Source organism: Coffea arabica, chromosome 10e, assembly GCF_036785885.1.
Source record: "Coffea arabica cultivar ET-39 chromosome 10e, Coffea Arabica ET-39 HiFi, whole genome shotgun sequence".
Taxonomy (NCBI): domain Eukaryota; kingdom Viridiplantae; phylum Streptophyta; class Magnoliopsida; order Gentianales; family Rubiaceae; genus Coffea; species Coffea arabica.
In genome coordinates, this window is record NC_092328.1 from 4,746,691 (window position 1) to 4,765,509 (window position 18,819).

The 18,819-nt window shown below is 33.5% G+C and overlaps 1 protein-coding gene across 1 annotated transcript; it reads right to left on the minus strand.

Annotated features, from left to right (window-relative positions):
- Window positions 1-2,110: 2,110 nt before the first annotated feature.
- Window positions 2,111-6,770, minus strand: LOC113712493 (uncharacterized). The gene is made up of 13 exons (XM_027235949.2): window positions 6,459-6,770; window positions 5,613-5,781; window positions 5,393-5,473; window positions 4,857-4,939; window positions 4,662-4,777; window positions 4,450-4,560; window positions 4,075-4,184; window positions 3,665-3,974; window positions 3,488-3,565; window positions 3,361-3,411; window positions 3,139-3,228; window positions 2,695-2,772; window positions 2,111-2,420 (listed from the first exon to the last, which is right to left on the minus strand). Exons 1-13 carry the CDS (start codon window positions 6,466-6,468, stop codon window positions 2,373-2,375), a joined length of 1,335 nt encoding a protein of 444 aa, XP_027091750.1. The 5' UTR covers window positions 6,469-6,770; the 3' UTR covers window positions 2,111-2,372.
- Window positions 6,771-18,819: the final 12,049 nt, after the last annotated feature.

Here is an 18,819-nt window from a genome sequence, read left to right on the forward strand (position 1 = left end):
ATGGGGAGCCGTGTCATGGAGTGGTGTAATGGGGGTGTATTACACCCCTATTGGAGCTGCCCTTAGAATGTAATCCACATGCCACGTCAGTATTTCACCTTTTCCTTTTTTATTACATTTTCACTCATAATATATTACACTTCACAAGGTATAATAGTATGGGTCCACTATTAAATCAAATATTTATTTTAATAATGCATAACTCATATCCTATAAATAAATAAAGTAATTTTTAAAAATAATTTTGTTATTTTTAAAAAATAAAGTATTAAATTTCATTAAATTTTTTACCTTTTGAATTTTTTATTTTCTAAAAATAATATTATTAATTTTTTATATTTGGAGCATTTAACATAATTGTAAAACTACTAAAATTTTCATCCATAATCACAAAATATTGAAATTTTAAAAAATTGTGCACAAAGGTTGAGGAAAATGAGTGAGAGAGTAAAAGAAATAATAGAGTAGAATAGTGGGATATGAAAAAAAAAAGTGTGTTGTGTATTTATATAGAGAATTAAATTATGGCTGTTGGAAAAAATGAACGTTGCAAATGGACTCCACAATTGCAAAAAAATGAACACGGCTAAATTTTATAATGGATGGCCCACCCATTACACGCATCATCAGAATGGTGCGTATAATAGGTATTACACATCCACAATGGATGGCCATGTAACGGCTAATTGCTTAGAATATATGCCAAAAAAAAATATCGCACAAATGTATCTCTGACACGGTCTATTTCTAATTCTATACCGGCCGTGCTGAGTCAGCACGGCAGCAGAATGAATTTTCATAAACTCTGCAAACATGTCAGTGGGTCAGCGGCCCACCATTTTTTTTTAAATGAGCCTGTCCCCAGCCGTGCTGACTGGGCACGGCTGGGGCAGGCGGTAAAAAAAAAAAAAAAAAGCTTAGGGGCCTGTGTTAGTTGCAAACTTGCAATACATTGCGTTGTTGTGCATTAGCTGCTGAGGAGAGCAAGAAAGACTTTGCATTATTCTTTTACTGGTGATTAATTCCTACACATTTATATGTCTTCCCTTAATTAGCTTACAATTTTTTTAGGGATTTGTTTGGATTCAGCATTTTTTGAAAAATAATTTTTTCATTTACAATGCTACAGTAATATACGAAAAAAACTCCAAAAATACAATATCCAAATAATATATCAAAATTACTCCAAATATACAAAAAATATATTAATGTATATTAAAAATATATAAATATATAATATTTATATATTAAAGAAAATATGTTTTCTTTAATATATAACTCCATATTTAATATATTAAAGAAAACATATTTTCTTTAATATATAAATATTATATATTTATATATTTTTTAATATATAATATTTATATATAAATATATACATTAATATATTTTTTGTATATTTGGAGTTATTTTGATAACTCCACAATTGATGACCATGTAACCAATCCTTAAACCGTTAGACATTACACCGCTTATTCCACGCAATTGGAGACGCTGTAAGATTCGATGAAACGACCTAAATGAAATGATAATTCGGGAAGAAAGGTATGGCCACGCGCATCCATACATATCGAACGACAAACATGCCCTCTTAGCGATGGCTTGCGGACAATGATGATCTTATTATTATGTGTAGACCTTTTTCACAAATTGAGACACAATTAATTCTTCCCTTGAAATATTTACTCATCAGACGACGACAATTAATTGTATTCAATGTAAGGTTGCGAGGTTGATTGTCTCGCACTATAAAATTTGAAACTTTGGAAGCGTGAATCGATCTAATCAAACAATGAAGAGGGCAAAGTGGATTATACGTCCTCCCTAAAGAGGTACTTTGGCAATTGACTTTCAATCTCTTTGGTAACTAATGCTGTAAGCATCCGTATCTAAAGACAAAGGATGCTTTGCCCCATACACCTAATCTCCGGTGATTTATGCTTTTGCTTTTCTGCCGGCTGAGGCTTGCATATTTTCCCTCCCACCGGCCAAAATGTAACCTGATCTATTTTGTATCCCGACAATCTACTACTTGATATACTAGAATCGTGAAACAGGGATCATGCGGCAATACGAGCAAGGAGATCAAACGAGCACAACATCATGGATATTTGCACTGTCAAAATGCTGAGACTTGCACTTTCACTGCAACTTCTGTCTTTGGGAGACAAAATAGTTCATCCCAGTAAACAGTTTATCAAATGCAGTTATGCCCAACATTCTACTACATTAAAACCTTATTCATTTAATTAGTACAAAGAATAACACACATCCCAGTATGGGAAACTAGCACGCTGTGTGATTACTACTAAAACAATGAACGGAATACAACGGGAAGCTGGCCATATGTAATTTCAATGATTTACTGAATCTCAAGCCATCTCGTTGAAACACACAGCATAGTGCCCGGTGTTCTTGTCCTGCATACGAGCATAACGATGTCAAAATACAAACCAACTATAGCCGTATTAAGATGCCAAATTTACCAGAAACGAATTATAATGTGTTTCTGCAAAGAAGTTTCCCTCAAATGACACATTTACCAACACAAAGCACCAAAATTTTAAACAGATTACATTGTACCAAAGTAACGCGCCAATGATCCAATACCAATACCATGTTATTCACACACTATAAAACAACACAACGGTGGCTTCCATGATTAACAAATCAGATAAGAAGTTTCTGTATTACCTGGGATATCATCCTCTGTTTGTTCAGCAGCTGAGTCCTTGCCTTATTAAGACCGGAATTTGGTGATCTGTATAGCCTCTGAGGAAGGACAAAATAAACCACAGTTAATCACAATACCACAGGACAGAGACGTGTGCCTGAATATCTAATGAGCCCCAGGCACCCACGCACCCAATAGACGGGAGGTAATGAAAGAGGTAGCGAAAAGCAAGCAAACCCAGCATCTCTATTCCCGTTCAGTGATAAGTAGCAGATTCATCATGGCAATTCAAATACAGTACAAATTAATCAATAAAATTGATTAGATATATGACCCAAACCACTCTTCTGAAAATAGATGAATAATTTAAGGTTACTCACTCAATCTGATACTCTTAGAGACAATAGTAGTAGATCTAGAAAGCAAACATCTATACCAAAATAAAAGTGGCAGAAAATTGTCACCTTTTCACTGGCAGATAAACGATGCTCAGCAGCTGACATGAATTTCTTCTTTGGGTTGAAACCAATAACGTCATGAAGAAATTCATTTTCCTATTTGGACAACAACGACCAAATTTTAGGAAACCCAATAAACATCTATCAAGAACAAAATATTTATATGGCCCAATTATTTCTGAGGCAAAAAATGAGTTAAGGGATCAAATTAAATTTTAAAAAAAAAACCTGCATATGCTTCACAAATCCTCCCCCAAGAAAACGCTTTAAAAAATTCAACTGTCAAAACAAAAGAACAGTCAGCTTTGACAAAGCTTGCAGGTCTGACATTCCAAAAAGAAAGAGCAGGGTGAACCTGGATCAATTGAGCCCACGAAGTTGTGTTCAAAGACTCTCCAGCAACCTTCATTGAAGTTTCTGGACTATATCCACCCTGATTAGCATTTAAAGAATAGCATCAAATGAGTTTTTAATCCTTAGGATGGATAACTATCACCACCACAGAAGTAAACAAAGATAAAAGATAGATCACCTCGAGAAATTCCAAGATATCGCGAAATGTATTTCTTTGGCTATTGAGATCTTTCTTTGCAGAACCTTTGCCACCAGCCTCTGTTGAAAGATTCCTCACTTGGTTTAAGATTTTACCCCTCAGACCCTGAATATGCACCAGCTCCCGAGATGTGTCTGCTTCACTGTTAGAGCCATCACTGGATCCCTTAGATTCACCCGCAAACTTCTCCAACCTCCCCACCTCAAAAATTAAAGCAAGAGCTTCACCAGCTGCAATGCGCACAGATCTCTCGTCCTTTTCCAGTAAAGTAGAAAAGTAGTAAATTGACCTGCATAATCAAGAAAATGAAGATAATTTCTTCTACCTGCAACACTCACTAAAATTACTCCAGAATATAAATATAATACTGAAAGGAGGAGGAGGTTTACTCTTGCCAACTTTTTTGGTTAAGCGTCCAACCATCCACAGTTGTAAGCAGGAACGACCAAGCAGACACTACTGTGGTTATCATAGCTGGCGAAGGTCTACCTGCTTTGACCTGAACGGTAAAGAAACCAAATAAGAATAAGCATTAGATCTACAGCACTAAATAAAAACATTCTATACCTACAACACCAGGTAAAAAAAATCTCTACATGTCAGCATATAATAGCAAACCAGAAGTTTATTACCAAACTATAATTGATAATGAATATATGCACATTCATGCCCAATTTATAGGTATGTGCAGAGCAGGGAAACATAAAGTAGGTAAAAAGATGAATCCCACTTTAAACAGAATAGGAAAGTTTACGCATACATACATTGGGACCCAGTTTTGGATGAGCCACTTGCCACATTATTTGCATTGATTTTTCCGTTTGCTCTGGCTCTTCAGCACCAACAAAAGTGATGATTGCCAGACACTCCAATAACTAGAATCAGCAAAGGTCCATAAAAACAATCAGCTTTAACAGCAAAAAAATTAAACTTAAGAATCCCAAGTCCAAATAATATTGTCCATCAATATACAGACCGAAGACATCTTAGATACTTCACTTCGAGATCTGAGGGCCTCAGAAATAGGAGAGATTGAGTCTTCCAGTATTTCTTGCGATTTGTCTCCAGGTCCAGCAGTCAAAGCCAAAAGTCCTACAGAGAACGACAGAAGTTCAATAATAAGCAGATGAGACATAAGAGCAATTTAACTGATGATTAGCTCAAGGATTACCGATAGTGTGAGCAGCCAAAGCAACCTCTTTAGCAGAACCACGCTTGATGGAACCTATGCACTGATGCAATAGTGTAGCAAACCTGGAAAGCAATATAACTATGAGAATTTGAAAAATATATGAATGCCACTTGAACAAACGTACAACATCCAAAATCGTGAACTGAAAAATATAAAACCACACAAAAAAGGTCTCTTCCCCATATTCCCATCCCCATTGTAAGATAAGATTCTAGCATTTGGAGTTAGAAACAATGTAGAAGCAGTTTCTGATCATGTGTCCAAGAGAAAGCAAAATTCACGAAAACCACATCTCTTTTCAAATAAAACATCATACATATTCTTTGAAATATGTTAAAGCACCAGCAAAAAGTCATAAAACATCAGTATATCAAATCCCTATATCTTAACAAAATTATAAAATGGCAACAATTAAACCACGCCCAATTGATAGATGCATACAATAGAGTACCATAGTTCCCAAAAGTTAAAAAAAAAAACCCAGTAATAGCCAAACAAATTAAGAAAAGCCTTACTTCTTTTCCACAAACTCATGCTGTAAATTGCTATTAAAAGACTCTATAATAGCTGCCAATGCTTTCTCCCTTGTAGACCCCCTGTAGACATACCATAATTGCAAATCTCAGACATCATATAAAATGGAAAGTCACCACAAGCCAACATGTCGCAATGTCCAAACTCTAGGAAGTGCACAGCGTTAATGAAAATCTGTATGATTAGTTTGAAAGCCAGTACCTTTTCTCATAAAGATCATCTAAACATTGATCAAGAAAAGTCTCCCTATCAAATTGAACATCCTCAGAACCTGAAACAACCATAGAATCGGAACGGACAGTAGATGAGGAGCTAACACTATCAGTATCATCACTATCCAGCATAGCTGCATTCTTCTTTTGTGAACTCCCTACAATTTCAAACCCACATAATCACCTTCAATATCAATGTCAATTTACAAACAACCCTATATCAAAGCAAAAAAATTGCCAACTTGGGCAATCTAATAGCACATAACACAGGAAATTGCATCAACCAAAACAGGCAATTAGTTAGTAAAGTGGTGACATTTATTATCCTACAAGCAAAATTATGGCAACAGACTTCCCAGCAACAGACATTACCCCATGAACAAAATGCACCAATAAACAACAAACAATTTCAGAAAAAAAAAAAAAAAAAAAAACACAATTCAATGAACTTCAGCAGCCCTATTGGACCTGCAGCTATTATCTGTAACAGAATTGAATAAGATTTCAAGTAAATATTACGAAAAAAATCAACCAAGATAGGGTATCACTTGATTAATCTAACTTTAAGAAGTTGCAAACTAAAGATTGAAATTAAAGAGGTAAGTTTTATCTGGGGCACATACAGAACTAGCATAGGTCTTTCCACCCAAGATAGCAAAAATAAAGAAAAATGATCATATATTTGCCTGATTATTTCATAAAATCTCACAATGACAAGTTGCCAAAATCAGAAACTATCCCACCGGTAAAAACAATTCAAGTAACACCCAGAAAAGAAAAAACTAAAAAGACAGAATAAACGAATAAATTTAAAAAAAAAAATTGAAGAACATACGTCTGCCCATGGTGGCGATGATTGATGAGAGCTCCTAATTAAGTAGCGTCAGAAGCAAAAAGCACAACAAGATTGACTAGTTGGAATTGGACGGTGGAAAGCTATTGAAACAGAAAGATCGGATGGCTGAGATTGAGAATTAGAAACAGGAAAGGAACTGCTGGCCAGATGATTCAACTTCTTCAACTTTATTAATTCGAGGAACAACGTATCCATGAAAAATTTCTCGGAGATGAAAAGGTTGGAGGATTTTGAAGGGAGGGATTCTGACGTTGTTTTTCTTTTTCAGATGATTTTTAAGGAAGAAGAGAGAGGCGTGTTGAACGAGGGTACACTGGTTTTATAGAAGAAGTTAAACACCGAGGGAAAAAAAAAGACTTATTAATATTTACTTTTCCCGTTAGGGGAAAATGGAGATGGAAAATTGCACAAATGGGCCTCATGTCTACAAATTATCTCATACGACATTTGAAAGGATATATTTTCATTTGAAACATATACGCACGTGTTGATAATTATTTACTGCCACAAACTAGAGTAGGTATTTGATAAAGCATCAATCAGTCTCTCATTATTTTGGCACATTACAGTATTCAAGAATGTTTATTTGTTTAATCAAAATTAAAATTGTGTTCAATTTTAACTCATTCACATATCACTTTTGGCTTAAACAAGTTTTTAATAAATCAAATTCGGCTCTCAAACTTAAATAACTCTAATTTTATACATGTAGATTTCATATTTTATAGGAATCGAGCTAAATTCAAGTCAAATTTGAAATTTTATCGAACACAAAATGCTATTCATGTTTTAATTAGTCAGTTAATAGATTTAAATTAAAATGAGCTTTTATCGCATAGAGTTTGATTCAATTATTGGCTAGTTTAGTTTGTCTTCTAATTTATGGTCCACGAGTTATTAGAAGGAAGTGTAAGCTGAAAAAAAATGGAACTTGAGACGAAAATGTCAAATTTCGGATGTGTTTTGTCAGGTTGAAAGTACACAATTTTAAACTAAAGGGGTAACAAGTAGTAATAACTTTAAAAACGAGTAGGACAAATTGCGAGACGGTGCAAAATGGAAAAGCTGCGGCGAGGAGCGATGGAATTATTCACGTTGGCTAGTTTGGAATATTCGGGGTCTGGCGATCGTGTGGGGAGAAATGGCTGTGGTGACGTGGAGAGACCGGGACCGTTGCTTAGAGACGGGTGGGATAAGGTCCGATGATGTTGTGGAACGCTCGGTAGGAATGGAAACAAAATTAATTAAACCAAATATTCTAGTGTTTAAATTTTGTTTAATTATTTTAATGAATTTAAATTTTTGATTTATTTGTTTATTGAATCGAATTTAAATAAATGTTTTATGAAATTTATTGAATATAAAATACCATTCAAATGTAATTTGATTAAATGACAAATGAATTCTTACCGAATCCAACCCAAACTCAAACTCAACATCGAAAAGAATAGTAGTTCAACTATGAACGCCGGTTCCATATGCCACCACTTAGGGCCAGTTGTTCAAGAGGTCGTTGAATCGTGATGTTGGAAAGCTGCCACGTGATAGGAGCACGTGACGTGCTCTTCGCTGTTGGTCCTGAGTCAGCCACGCAACTCGATGGCTCACTCGGTGGTACTGGAATCTACTGGAAACAGTTCTTGCTTTGCTCTCCAGTTTCTACTTCCGGTAGCCAATTCTTGCTTCGCCTTTTAGTAAAAATAAAAATGGGTACTTACTCCGACTGAACACATTACGGCAAAGAATACATTAGTTGTATCTATCATGTGCATGAGTTGACAATATGCCAACCACCACACGTATTGTATTAGTGTTAATCATTTATTATTAGTACAAAAAACATAATAGTGAGTTTTATTTTGTTCAGTAATTATTACATGAAGAATGATTTATTATCATTGCTCAGAAGTGAGTAACTAATATCAATGTAATGTACGACGTGACACATAAATCACCCAATACTTCTTGATAAGTATACTTTTTTTTAATTTTTTAAAACATTTTTTGGGTGTAAAGTAGAATTTTGAATGAGATTGGGGGCATATATGAGGTCGAAGAAATTTAGCAAATTATGTTGTGTATTTTTTGTACATTAAAAGACAATTTCGCTATTCTTTTAGTTTCTATTTTTTGTACTTTAGGATGCATTTTGTATTAATCACAGGTACAATGTGGTGAACCGTGTCAAAATTTTTGCTACCCGTATCAAGATTTTGATAATAGTCTTCAATTCTACCAATTAAAAAAAGAAAGAAAGAAAGAAAATCGCTTTCGTATACCATCCAATTATAGCTACACGGAACAAATTTTCAACGTTTTTGATATCAGTAATGACATGTTGTTATCACATGGCTATTACACTTGAGACAATTCATCTGTCTAATTAAATAGTTGTCTTCGTCAAAGATTGTTTTGTTGCCATGTTTGACAAGTGATTTGCTTGAAAGCAACACCAGACGAGGGTTTAAAGATGGTGGGTTGTGGTTGATTTTATTGGGGTCTGTTTGGAACTTGAGTTTTGTGAGAGTTTGTCTAAAACTTTACTGTAGTGCACTATAGAAGTTTTTGAAAAAATTTTGTAGAAATTTTTACAATGTGAAAAATTTTGTATAAGTTTTTGTACGGTGAAAAACTTTTTTTTTCTTTCTTTTTCTCTTTCTCTTTCTCTTTTTTTTTCTTTCTTTTCTTTTTTTTTTTCTTTCCTCTCCTCTTCTTCTTCTTCTTCTTTCCCCCTCCCCCTTCCCTGTTACCTCTCCTCTGCCTCCCACCTCCGGCACCTCCGCCAGTACCACCTCTGTTCTTCTTTTTTTTTTTTTTTGATTTTCTCCTCTCCCCCCCTCCCTCTCCCTCCCGTGCCACCCCTTTCCTCCTCTCTCCCTCGCCACTCCAAACTTTTCCACCATTCCTTTCCTCTCCCCTCTACCCACCACCTCCATAGGCCCACCACCCCTTTCTCTCCCTCCCCCGCCACCCCTCTGCCCACTCTCCCCCTTTCCTCCCCTCTTCCCTCTCCCTTTCCTCTCCCTTCTCCCTCTCCTCTCCCTTCTCCCTCGCACTCCAACGCCCGAGGAAGGCCGGCAGCTGTGCATTATTTTTTTTTTTTGCTTTTTCTCTCCCTCCCTCCCTTCCTCTCTTCCCTTCTCCCTCCTTCGCCACCCTCCCTCTCTCTGCTCTACGATCTAGGACCAGACCACGACTAGATTGCAGCCCCCTCCCCGCGCGACCAAATTGCACCTAGCAGAAGGGGGAGGGTGGCGGGGGAAGGAGAGAGGAAGAGGGGAGGAGAGGGGGGTGAAGGTGAGGGAATCAAAAAAATTTTTTGAGATTACCGGTGCGGGAATAGGTGACCAGCATCGGGAGAGATGGTGGAGGTAGTGGCTGGTGTGATGGGTTGGGTGAGGGAGGAAGAAAAGTTTTTGAAAAATTTTTTGTGTATAGATTTTTGAAGTGTTTAGATAAAAAACTTTGGGAAGTTTTTTGGGATTCCTGTAGCAAAAGTTGTTAAAAAACTAGTAGCTAAAAAACTTGGACTGCGTTTGGATTGAGTGTTTTTGCACTTGTTTTTGAAAAACTGTTTTTCACATTCCAAATGCTACAGTAATGTGTATTTCAAAAACAACTTCAAAAACACCATATCAAACAATATATCAAAAACAACTCCAAATATATTTCAATTATGTATATTTAATTTGTATATTTTAATAAGTATATTTCAATTTGTATATTTTAATTATGTATTTTAATATGTATATTTCAATTATATTTTAATATATTTTAATATGTATATTTCAATTATGTATATTATATATATATATATTATATTAATATAAATCTATTTATTTCAATTATGTATAATATTATATATATTATATCAATTGAAATAAATATTATATATTTATATAAATACATTTATTTATATATAAATTTATATATATATTTATTCAATTTTGTTTTATAATATATATTAATATATATTAATATGTATATTTCAATTATGTATATTATACATAAATTATATTAATAATAATGTATATTATATATATTATACATTTCTAATATTATATATTTATACATACATATTATAAATATTTTATTTTATTTATAATATATTTTTATATATTTATAATATATTTACATAAATATTATATGTTATATAAATTATATATAATGTAATATATAATATATTATACATTTATTCATAATATATAAATATTTATGTGTATTTATAATATACATTTATATTATGTATAATATATAATATGATGCATTTATACATTTATATTAATATACATAATATTAATTTTACATTTATACATAATATTAATACATGTATATATTTATATTAATTATATTAATACATTTCTACATAATATTAATATATATTTATAATTTATTAATTTATACATTTATATAATATTCATTTTTAATTTATACATTTTTAATAATATACACTTATACATTTAAATATACATTTATATTATGTATTATATATAATATAATACATTTATACATTTATATTAATATACATAATATTAATTTTACATTTATACATAATACCAATACTTATATACATTTATATTAATTATATAAATACATTTCTACATAATATTAATATATATTTATAATATATTAATTTATACATTTATAATAATATACACTTATAATTTATAATATTCATTTATAATTTATGCATTTATAATAATATACACTTATACATTTATAAATATATTTATATTATGTATTATATATAATAGAATACATTTATATATTTTTATATGAATATATAAATATATTTATTTATAAATATCTATAAATGTATTATAAATGCATAAATGCATATTTGTATAAAAATATAAAATTTATAATTTATACATTTATACATTTATATAATATTCATTTATAATAATATACATCTATACATTTGTAAATATAAATGTATTATAAATGCATAAATGTATATTTATATAAAAATATAAAAATTATAATATTCTAAAAATACTCAAAAATATGTTTCAAAAATACTTCTAAAAATAATCCAAAAAAATCTACAGTAAAAGTTTTTCATATAGTTTTTGAAAAATAACCCCAAAAACAACTAATCCAAACGGACTTGTTTTTCAAATTCAAAATGCTACAGTGGTGTTTTTGAAAAACAAACCCAAAAACAGCTAATCCAACAGAGTCATTGATAAAAAATTAGGGTGCCAAACAGGCCCGGATTGAATATAAATTTGGGTTTGAAACCCGCAAGCAATTGGCTACATTTGGGGTCTGTTTGTTTGGACTGAAAATCTTTTTCATAAAATATTTTCTTCAATTTCTAGTGTTTTGCTGCAAAAGAGGTCAGGAAAATTTTTTCTGGTATAAAATCTTTTACATAACTTGGTGTAAAATGATTTCTGGAATTAAGATACGGAAGTTAATTTCCGACAACTATCGTGACTTATCAGTTTCCTCGGCACTTGGCTATTGTACAAAGCCATCAAGAACTATACCACAGAGATCAAATCAAGAGCTATGCTCCTGCACTTGCTTCTACAAATCCCACAACTTTGCACCTCTTCGAGCTCTCCTCTTTCTCATGTTCCTCTCTACTGTTCCCGTAATCTTGTGCCACATAAACACATTTATGGATTATACAACTCTAGATCTAGATTGGGCTTGCATTGAGAAATTTTGAAGAAAGGAAAAAATGTGAAGCCAATGGAGGCAGGAGGAACATTTTTAGAAGAAGAGTTAGTACAATAAACATCAAATTTCAATTGCTAATTTCTTATAATGGTTCAATCAGCTGTAGACATATAATTTAAACTTTTTATTACAATGACACTCAACTGGCTTGGGGAGATTGTGAATTCCTGGTTCTGGTCTTTGATTTATTTTTTGAGACTTGAAAGGATTTGGATTGGGGATAGTTTGTGGTGGCTGATGAGGTGGGTTGAGATAATAATAATTAGTAGTAGCAATTATCAAAAGAGAAATCCGGGAACGATATTATCGTTGGAGGATTTTAATTTTTTTAGAACATTTTCTTAGAATTGCACCAAACCCCAGAAAATGAAGGGAAAATTAGATATTTTTCAGGAAAGAATTTTCATTGAAAATGTTTTCTTAGGGAAAATATTATACATTGAAACAAACAGACCCTTGGTGTCAAGCACCTACGGTAGAGACCACCTGGCTGAATCTGTTGCCAGATTCATCAATAAATTGGAGAATTAATTTGGGGATCTGATATACGGATTATCCAGAAAGCCCAAGAAACTTCAAGTTTATGGGCTCTCAGACCCAGTTGATTTCATCAACCCATTTGCGGACGGCTTTAATCATGGGACCAATATGGGTTGGACCCATTTTAATGCAGACCAAATACCCAATAATTCCATTTTATTTTTTTAAACTATTTTTTCTAAAGCCAAATGCCTCAGTTACCTTTTTTCAATATCATTCAGTAAGTTTGTTTAACTTGGCAAAAGTATCAACCATCAAAGTCATGGATTCTCCTCAAATGTTTGATGATTTAGTTGTGTACCTGTCCAAATGTTTACTTCCTATGACTAAATGCTACCCATGTTTCCTCTAATAGACGATCTTATACATATTTGTACAGTCCAGATGACGATGAAGTTGATTAGTTCTAATTTTTTTGCACGGTAGAAAAACCACATGATAAAACCTATGTCAATTGATTTTTTTTTTCTAAATTCAGTTTTCGAGGACCAAATTTCATGAGATTTGAAAATAAATTTGCTTTCTCAAGTTCAATTTGGATGTAACGAACTTTGCTAATCAAATGTCTCAAAATTGTTGGGTGGTTATTGGCATCTAGAAAAATTAATCTTTTTAGGTCTTCAGAGAAAGAAAGACCCGTGGAGTCCCAGTTAGACCTGTCTTTTAAATGAATATTATTGGATATATTCTCAATTAAGCACACTCTCATATTTTACATATCCATCCCGCTCAAATTAAATTTGGGCATGAAAACCCATTGGATCTTGGAACTTTTTACCACCTCTACTAAAAAGAATAAAATCATTTCCGGTCGTGTCGTTGTACCCTCCAAGTACGCGGTAAACTAGCACAATCACATTCAAAAAACTGGATTTGATTGAATGATTGTTTGAATTAGTCGAACTTTCCATTGTACCCTCCAATTAAGTTCCGTAAACAATTATTCGGCAGGTCTCACACGATTTAGATCCAAAAACTCGTTGGACAGTAGGTGGGTGCATTGGAACTTCTCAAATTTGTACCAGACAATCTGGACCAGCCCAGAACCATTTCAATGGTTATACGTTTGAGATAAAAGCTGGTTATCATATTGGGAAATGAGAAACCATAGCCCACAGGCCCGTGCTGAAGTTGGACTCCAAGCAAAAGTTGACGGTTACGGGTGGAATTGTGGACGTCCTTTAGTTTAATTCGCTCAATTTTTTGCTTAATAGGTTCAAGGCGCTTGTAACTTTATAAACACTAGTGTTTTGACCCGTGCTATGCACGGGATTATATTTCAAATCAAAATGATATTGTATATATTTATATATTATGGTACAGAATAATAAATATATATACTAAAAATTTTAAAGAAGATATGCTTAATATTTAAAAAAAATTAATATATAATGATTTACATGATAAAGAATTGTTAACGCATTTAAGGAGAGGGTTAGGTTGGGTGGTAAGGTGAGAAGAATTTTATTAAAAAAAGTCAATTTATCAAATATCTGACAAAACATATTATGTTATACTCATATGTCAATACTCATAATATAAAAAAATAAATTATAACCAATTTATTTTCTTCCATTTTTAGAAAAAAAATCTTTCTCCTATCCTGTATTCCATGATTGTGTGATTTAAGATTAGCCAAAGATCTCGAATTTGTGGTTGAGTTTCCAACAACCAAACAAATTCCTGTAATGATTAGTCTCTCAAAAGTTGTACCTCAAAGCCGCTGAACTGAATTAGTACGAACGACTTGGTCGAATAGTTATAAATGCATTTCGAAATCTTTGAAGTATGTTTGGTCTCTAATTTCATGTTTTTTTTTTAAAAAAATTCTAGCAGGAGGAAGGTGAGATTTAAGAAGTGGAGAGAGAGAAGAGAGAGTTTCAATTTCAACAATTGGAGCAAGGCCTTCTCGGTGGACTTTAATTTCATTGTCGACTCTTTTTTTCCAAAATAGTAAAAGTATTAAGGCTTGTTTGGATTGCTTGTTTCCATCGAAAAATATTGTCGTTTTCCGTGATCACATTTCCTTATCACCTTTTTTCCTCACATATATCAAATCGCTACAGTAATTTTTCTATGAAAAATGACGGAAAATGCAATCCAAACACAACCTTAGCAGAGTTTTTGGAGTATATTTTGGGATATGTTTAGAAAATAATTTGAAATATTTAAGAGTAGTAGAATTTTTAAAATGTATTTTGAGATATTTTTTAAACATTAAAAAAAATTTAAATTACTTTTTAGAAATTTTTATAATATTTGAAAAATTAGTTTTTGAAAAACTATAGGATCCAAACAGAGCCAATATCGAGTCTCCAGAATAAGAGAAATGGAAGGGGTTCAAATTTCACTCTCTCTCACAAAATAAAAGTTGAATTGAGGTCAAAGAAATATGTAACCCGTAAATCTCATGCATGGCACATTTCACTCGCCGCCAAAGTAAACTAATTCTAGTTAGGGAGAAATGATGTATCATTTTCTAAACACATTATAGTTTACTGAAAATTAATTGTATACTATTGTAACTAATAGGATATTAAATTATCATCTACATCTCAAATTTTGTCAATATTACATGCCATCATTTCAATTTTACGTTCTGTTTTTCCCTCCTACGAGTTGCCAAATTTTGGCCGCCGATCTGTGAGCGATTATTGCTAAACCATCCTCCCCCACCTTTTACCCCTGTGCACCACCCACGGGAGCCTATTTCTCAGTAAAAGGCACGCTGTCAATAGTGTTTGACCAAGCGGGGGTGCTACCTTAATCACTCAGCATGATTATCCAAAATGGATGTATGTCTAGTTTAATGATGAGATGGTAGTTGTGGTATTCTATTCTCTTTCTTGTCGCAAACTTCTTGTTGTCTAATGAAATTCTAGGCAAGCAAAAGCAATTCCAAAGACCCTCCAATTGAAGGGACACCCTCCCGAGCCAAGAATCTATAGGAGTGAGCTGGGGGAGTAAGGGCGGGTGCAGAGCAATGTTGGGTGGGGTACAAATGGGAAGTACCCATGTGAGCACAGCACACTGCCCAGAGAGAAGTGTTTTTTTGGGGAGTAGGAGAGGGGGGTTTGAAAGGAGATCAAGTGCAGTCAAACATAACATTGGGAATCCAACCAATTATCATCATCTTTCTTGGTTTGTTTCCCCGGGGAGGTGAAGTGAATGAATGAAATGCTACTGCTACTGCTACAAGGAAAGGATGGCAGAGGGGGTTTTGCTGAAAGAGATGGCCAGCAGTGTAGTCCTGGGAGTTAGTAACTTAAAAAGGACTCAATAGATAGAGAGAGAGTAGCAAGCAAGTAAGCAAATTCTGATGATGATTTTTCTGAAAGAGAGGACTCAATAGATAGAGAGAGAGTTCTGTTCTGAATGCAGTACCCATTCTTCCATTTTCAGGACAACTTTCAAGTCCCCAGTCAGCATCATGTACGGCACCTTCTTCTGCTCCCCCGCTGCCCAAGTTCCATGTCCCATCTTTTCGGGTCGTTATTTCCCCCCATCCAACCCTTTTTCATTCTCTATTGGACGCATGATTTAAGTTTAACTTGTCCCACCAACCTATATATTCCATACTGGGCCATAATTTTTAAGCAGCAGCAGCACTAGATGGTGATAAAGGATTAGTTTTGTAGACTAAGCATACATACTACACAGTATTAGAACCAACTTGGTAGCTAATAACTAAAAACTGGGAAATCGTTCAATTGTAAAATCAAGTTGAAGTACGTAAAAATATATATTCCAACCCAGATGCAATAGCCGCTGTTGACAATTGAATCCTATTGCTAAACCATTGTTCACAGAATCACAATACAAACTAGAAACCTCAGAGAAGTTAGATTGAAGCAGGAGGCTAGAAGCAATGGATATCCTAACTAGAACTGCATAATTAATTGTCGGAAGCAAATCAATCAGTTCTATATATGGTTGGAGTCCTTTGGTTCCACCTAGTTTACTTTCTTATTCTATCATTCAGGGGTATCCTGTTGCATATCAAGTTTGGTTAAATTTTGTAGTTCTGCGTCTGCCCCGTAAATGTGTTCACTATCATGGCATTTGGTACATGAGAGGCATGGAAACTTTAAATTTTAGAACCCAAAGAATTTGTTGGAAAGACTGATTTCCCCATCAGCAGGAAGGAAAGAAACGCTCTTTAAAAAAAAAAAAACTTTGTAGCAATGATTCGATCTTTTCGAGTTTCCAGGAATAGACCATACTCGTCTGTTTTATATAATACACGTAAATTTTGTTGGTACTGCTGTCTGCGTACTTTTATGAAACCTTTTAGTGTTGGGTTCCTGCGAATCTGCAAGCTGCATGGGTCTTTTTTCTATTCTCAGACAGACACCTTTCACAGATGGACTCAATTTATTTTGCATTATTATTCCGTAATTAATATTCTGTATATTTCTTTTCTTTTTGAAGAATTTTGTCTTTTTTTGACAGATTTATTATTAATTCCAGACCTATTGTATTTCTGCATTGACTAAAATGATCGATTGTCACTGTTGAATGTACCTTAGTATTCCACCATTAGTGGTTCATAGTTGTACGGGGCCTAAGAGATTAAATTCTGAGCTTAATAGTTAGGGGTAGAAAAAGTGTAGGGAGGGATGAGAGGATGAAAAAAGAAAAAAAAAACTTGTAATTTGCACTTCTAAGCAAGCCTCTCTCTCTCTCTTTTTGGGATTTTTCTGAATGCATCTCTTCGGGATTTTCTAAAGCAGCTTGATTTGATCAAAATTTCTATTCTTCAAGTACTATTTGCTTTTTTCCCCACTTAAAGCTATTTGGTTACATGTCAACTAAGAATGCAAGTTCTCTAAGTAGTAAGCTAACATGGTATGAAATGGTGTACCTCCGTCCTGCATCAACATTCACCCTCGAACATGTGAAGATCTGCGACAATTACCTTCCCCCCCCCCCCCCCAAAAGAACAGTAATTAAGGATGGAAGATAATATACGTTAGAATTTAGTGATTGGAGAATGAAGCGTCAGACAGATTGAAGAAACAACAAAGCCTTGAACAAACTTTTTTTAACTTACTGGTTTTTAGAGCTTGTATAACTCTGGTGAATCAATCCCTCATTTTTATTCTTCTGAAACGTGTGACATAAAATTCATCCCCTCGGCACGTATTCAGTGTTCTGAAAATCGGATTGGCCGATTGATTCGATCGGTTGAATCGTGAACCAGTCATATTTTCGATTTGATTCAATAGTTGATCCAAAGTTTAATTAAATAGATAAAAACCAATAGAATCGAGCGATTAAACTAGGGTTACTAACTTTTTTATTTTTAGAATAAATGTTTCAGCTTTATTCACATTGTTTAACATTAAAATAACAGTAAATCTTTTCTACACTGACGGTGTATACACTATCATCGTTGGATTCATGATATGTGTGCAAAAATTGAATTTCAAATTCAAACTTTGCATAGTTATCGTTCATTGAACGCTGATAGTATATACACTATGAGTGTAGGAAAGATTAATCTTTAAAATAAATTTTAAAAAAAGTTAAAATTTTGAATCAAGATTATAATCTTGGTTGTGTTTGGATTGCATTTTTCTAAATTTTTTATAGAAAAATTACTGTAACGATTTGATATATATAAGGTAAAAAGACAATTGAAAAATGTATTCAAGAAAAACGTAGCAATTTTTCTTTGAAAAATAACGGTCCGAACAAGGCTTAAAGTGGTCGAACTAGTCAAACCGCGAACCAACCCTCTTCCAACTCATTCTCCCGTACGAGTTTAAAAACATTGCATATATTTACATACATCTTACCTTACCATGTTCACGGTGTCGATTGATCATCTCTTCTTCGTAATACACCCGGGGTTTGCACATTCTATGAAACAGAGTGGGGTTGTGAACATGCGCAAAAAGAATGCTAGAGATTTATAAAACTATTGAAGAATAAATTCAAAAAGTATATTAATTTTTTAAAACAAAAAAAAAAATTATTGGCTCATGCATCTTCCTGACAAAGAGGTGATTGTTTGCTTGTAAAACGTTCTTTCAGTCAAACGCACGCATTTTCTTGATATCTTTCTACTTTTTACTCCCTCATAAATCTTAATCAATTTCTGTGC

Coding starts and splice junctions, on each gene's coding strand:
- LOC113712493 (XM_027235949.2), bottom strand. Junction 5,474..5,612: donor GATGATCTTTATGAGAAAAG/GTACTGGCTTTC, acceptor GTATGTCTACAG/GGGGTCTACAAGGGAGAAAG. Junction 4,778..4,856: donor TTTGGCTGCTCACACTATCG/GTAATCCTTGAG, acceptor CGTTCTCTGTAG/GACTTTTGGCTTTGACTGCT.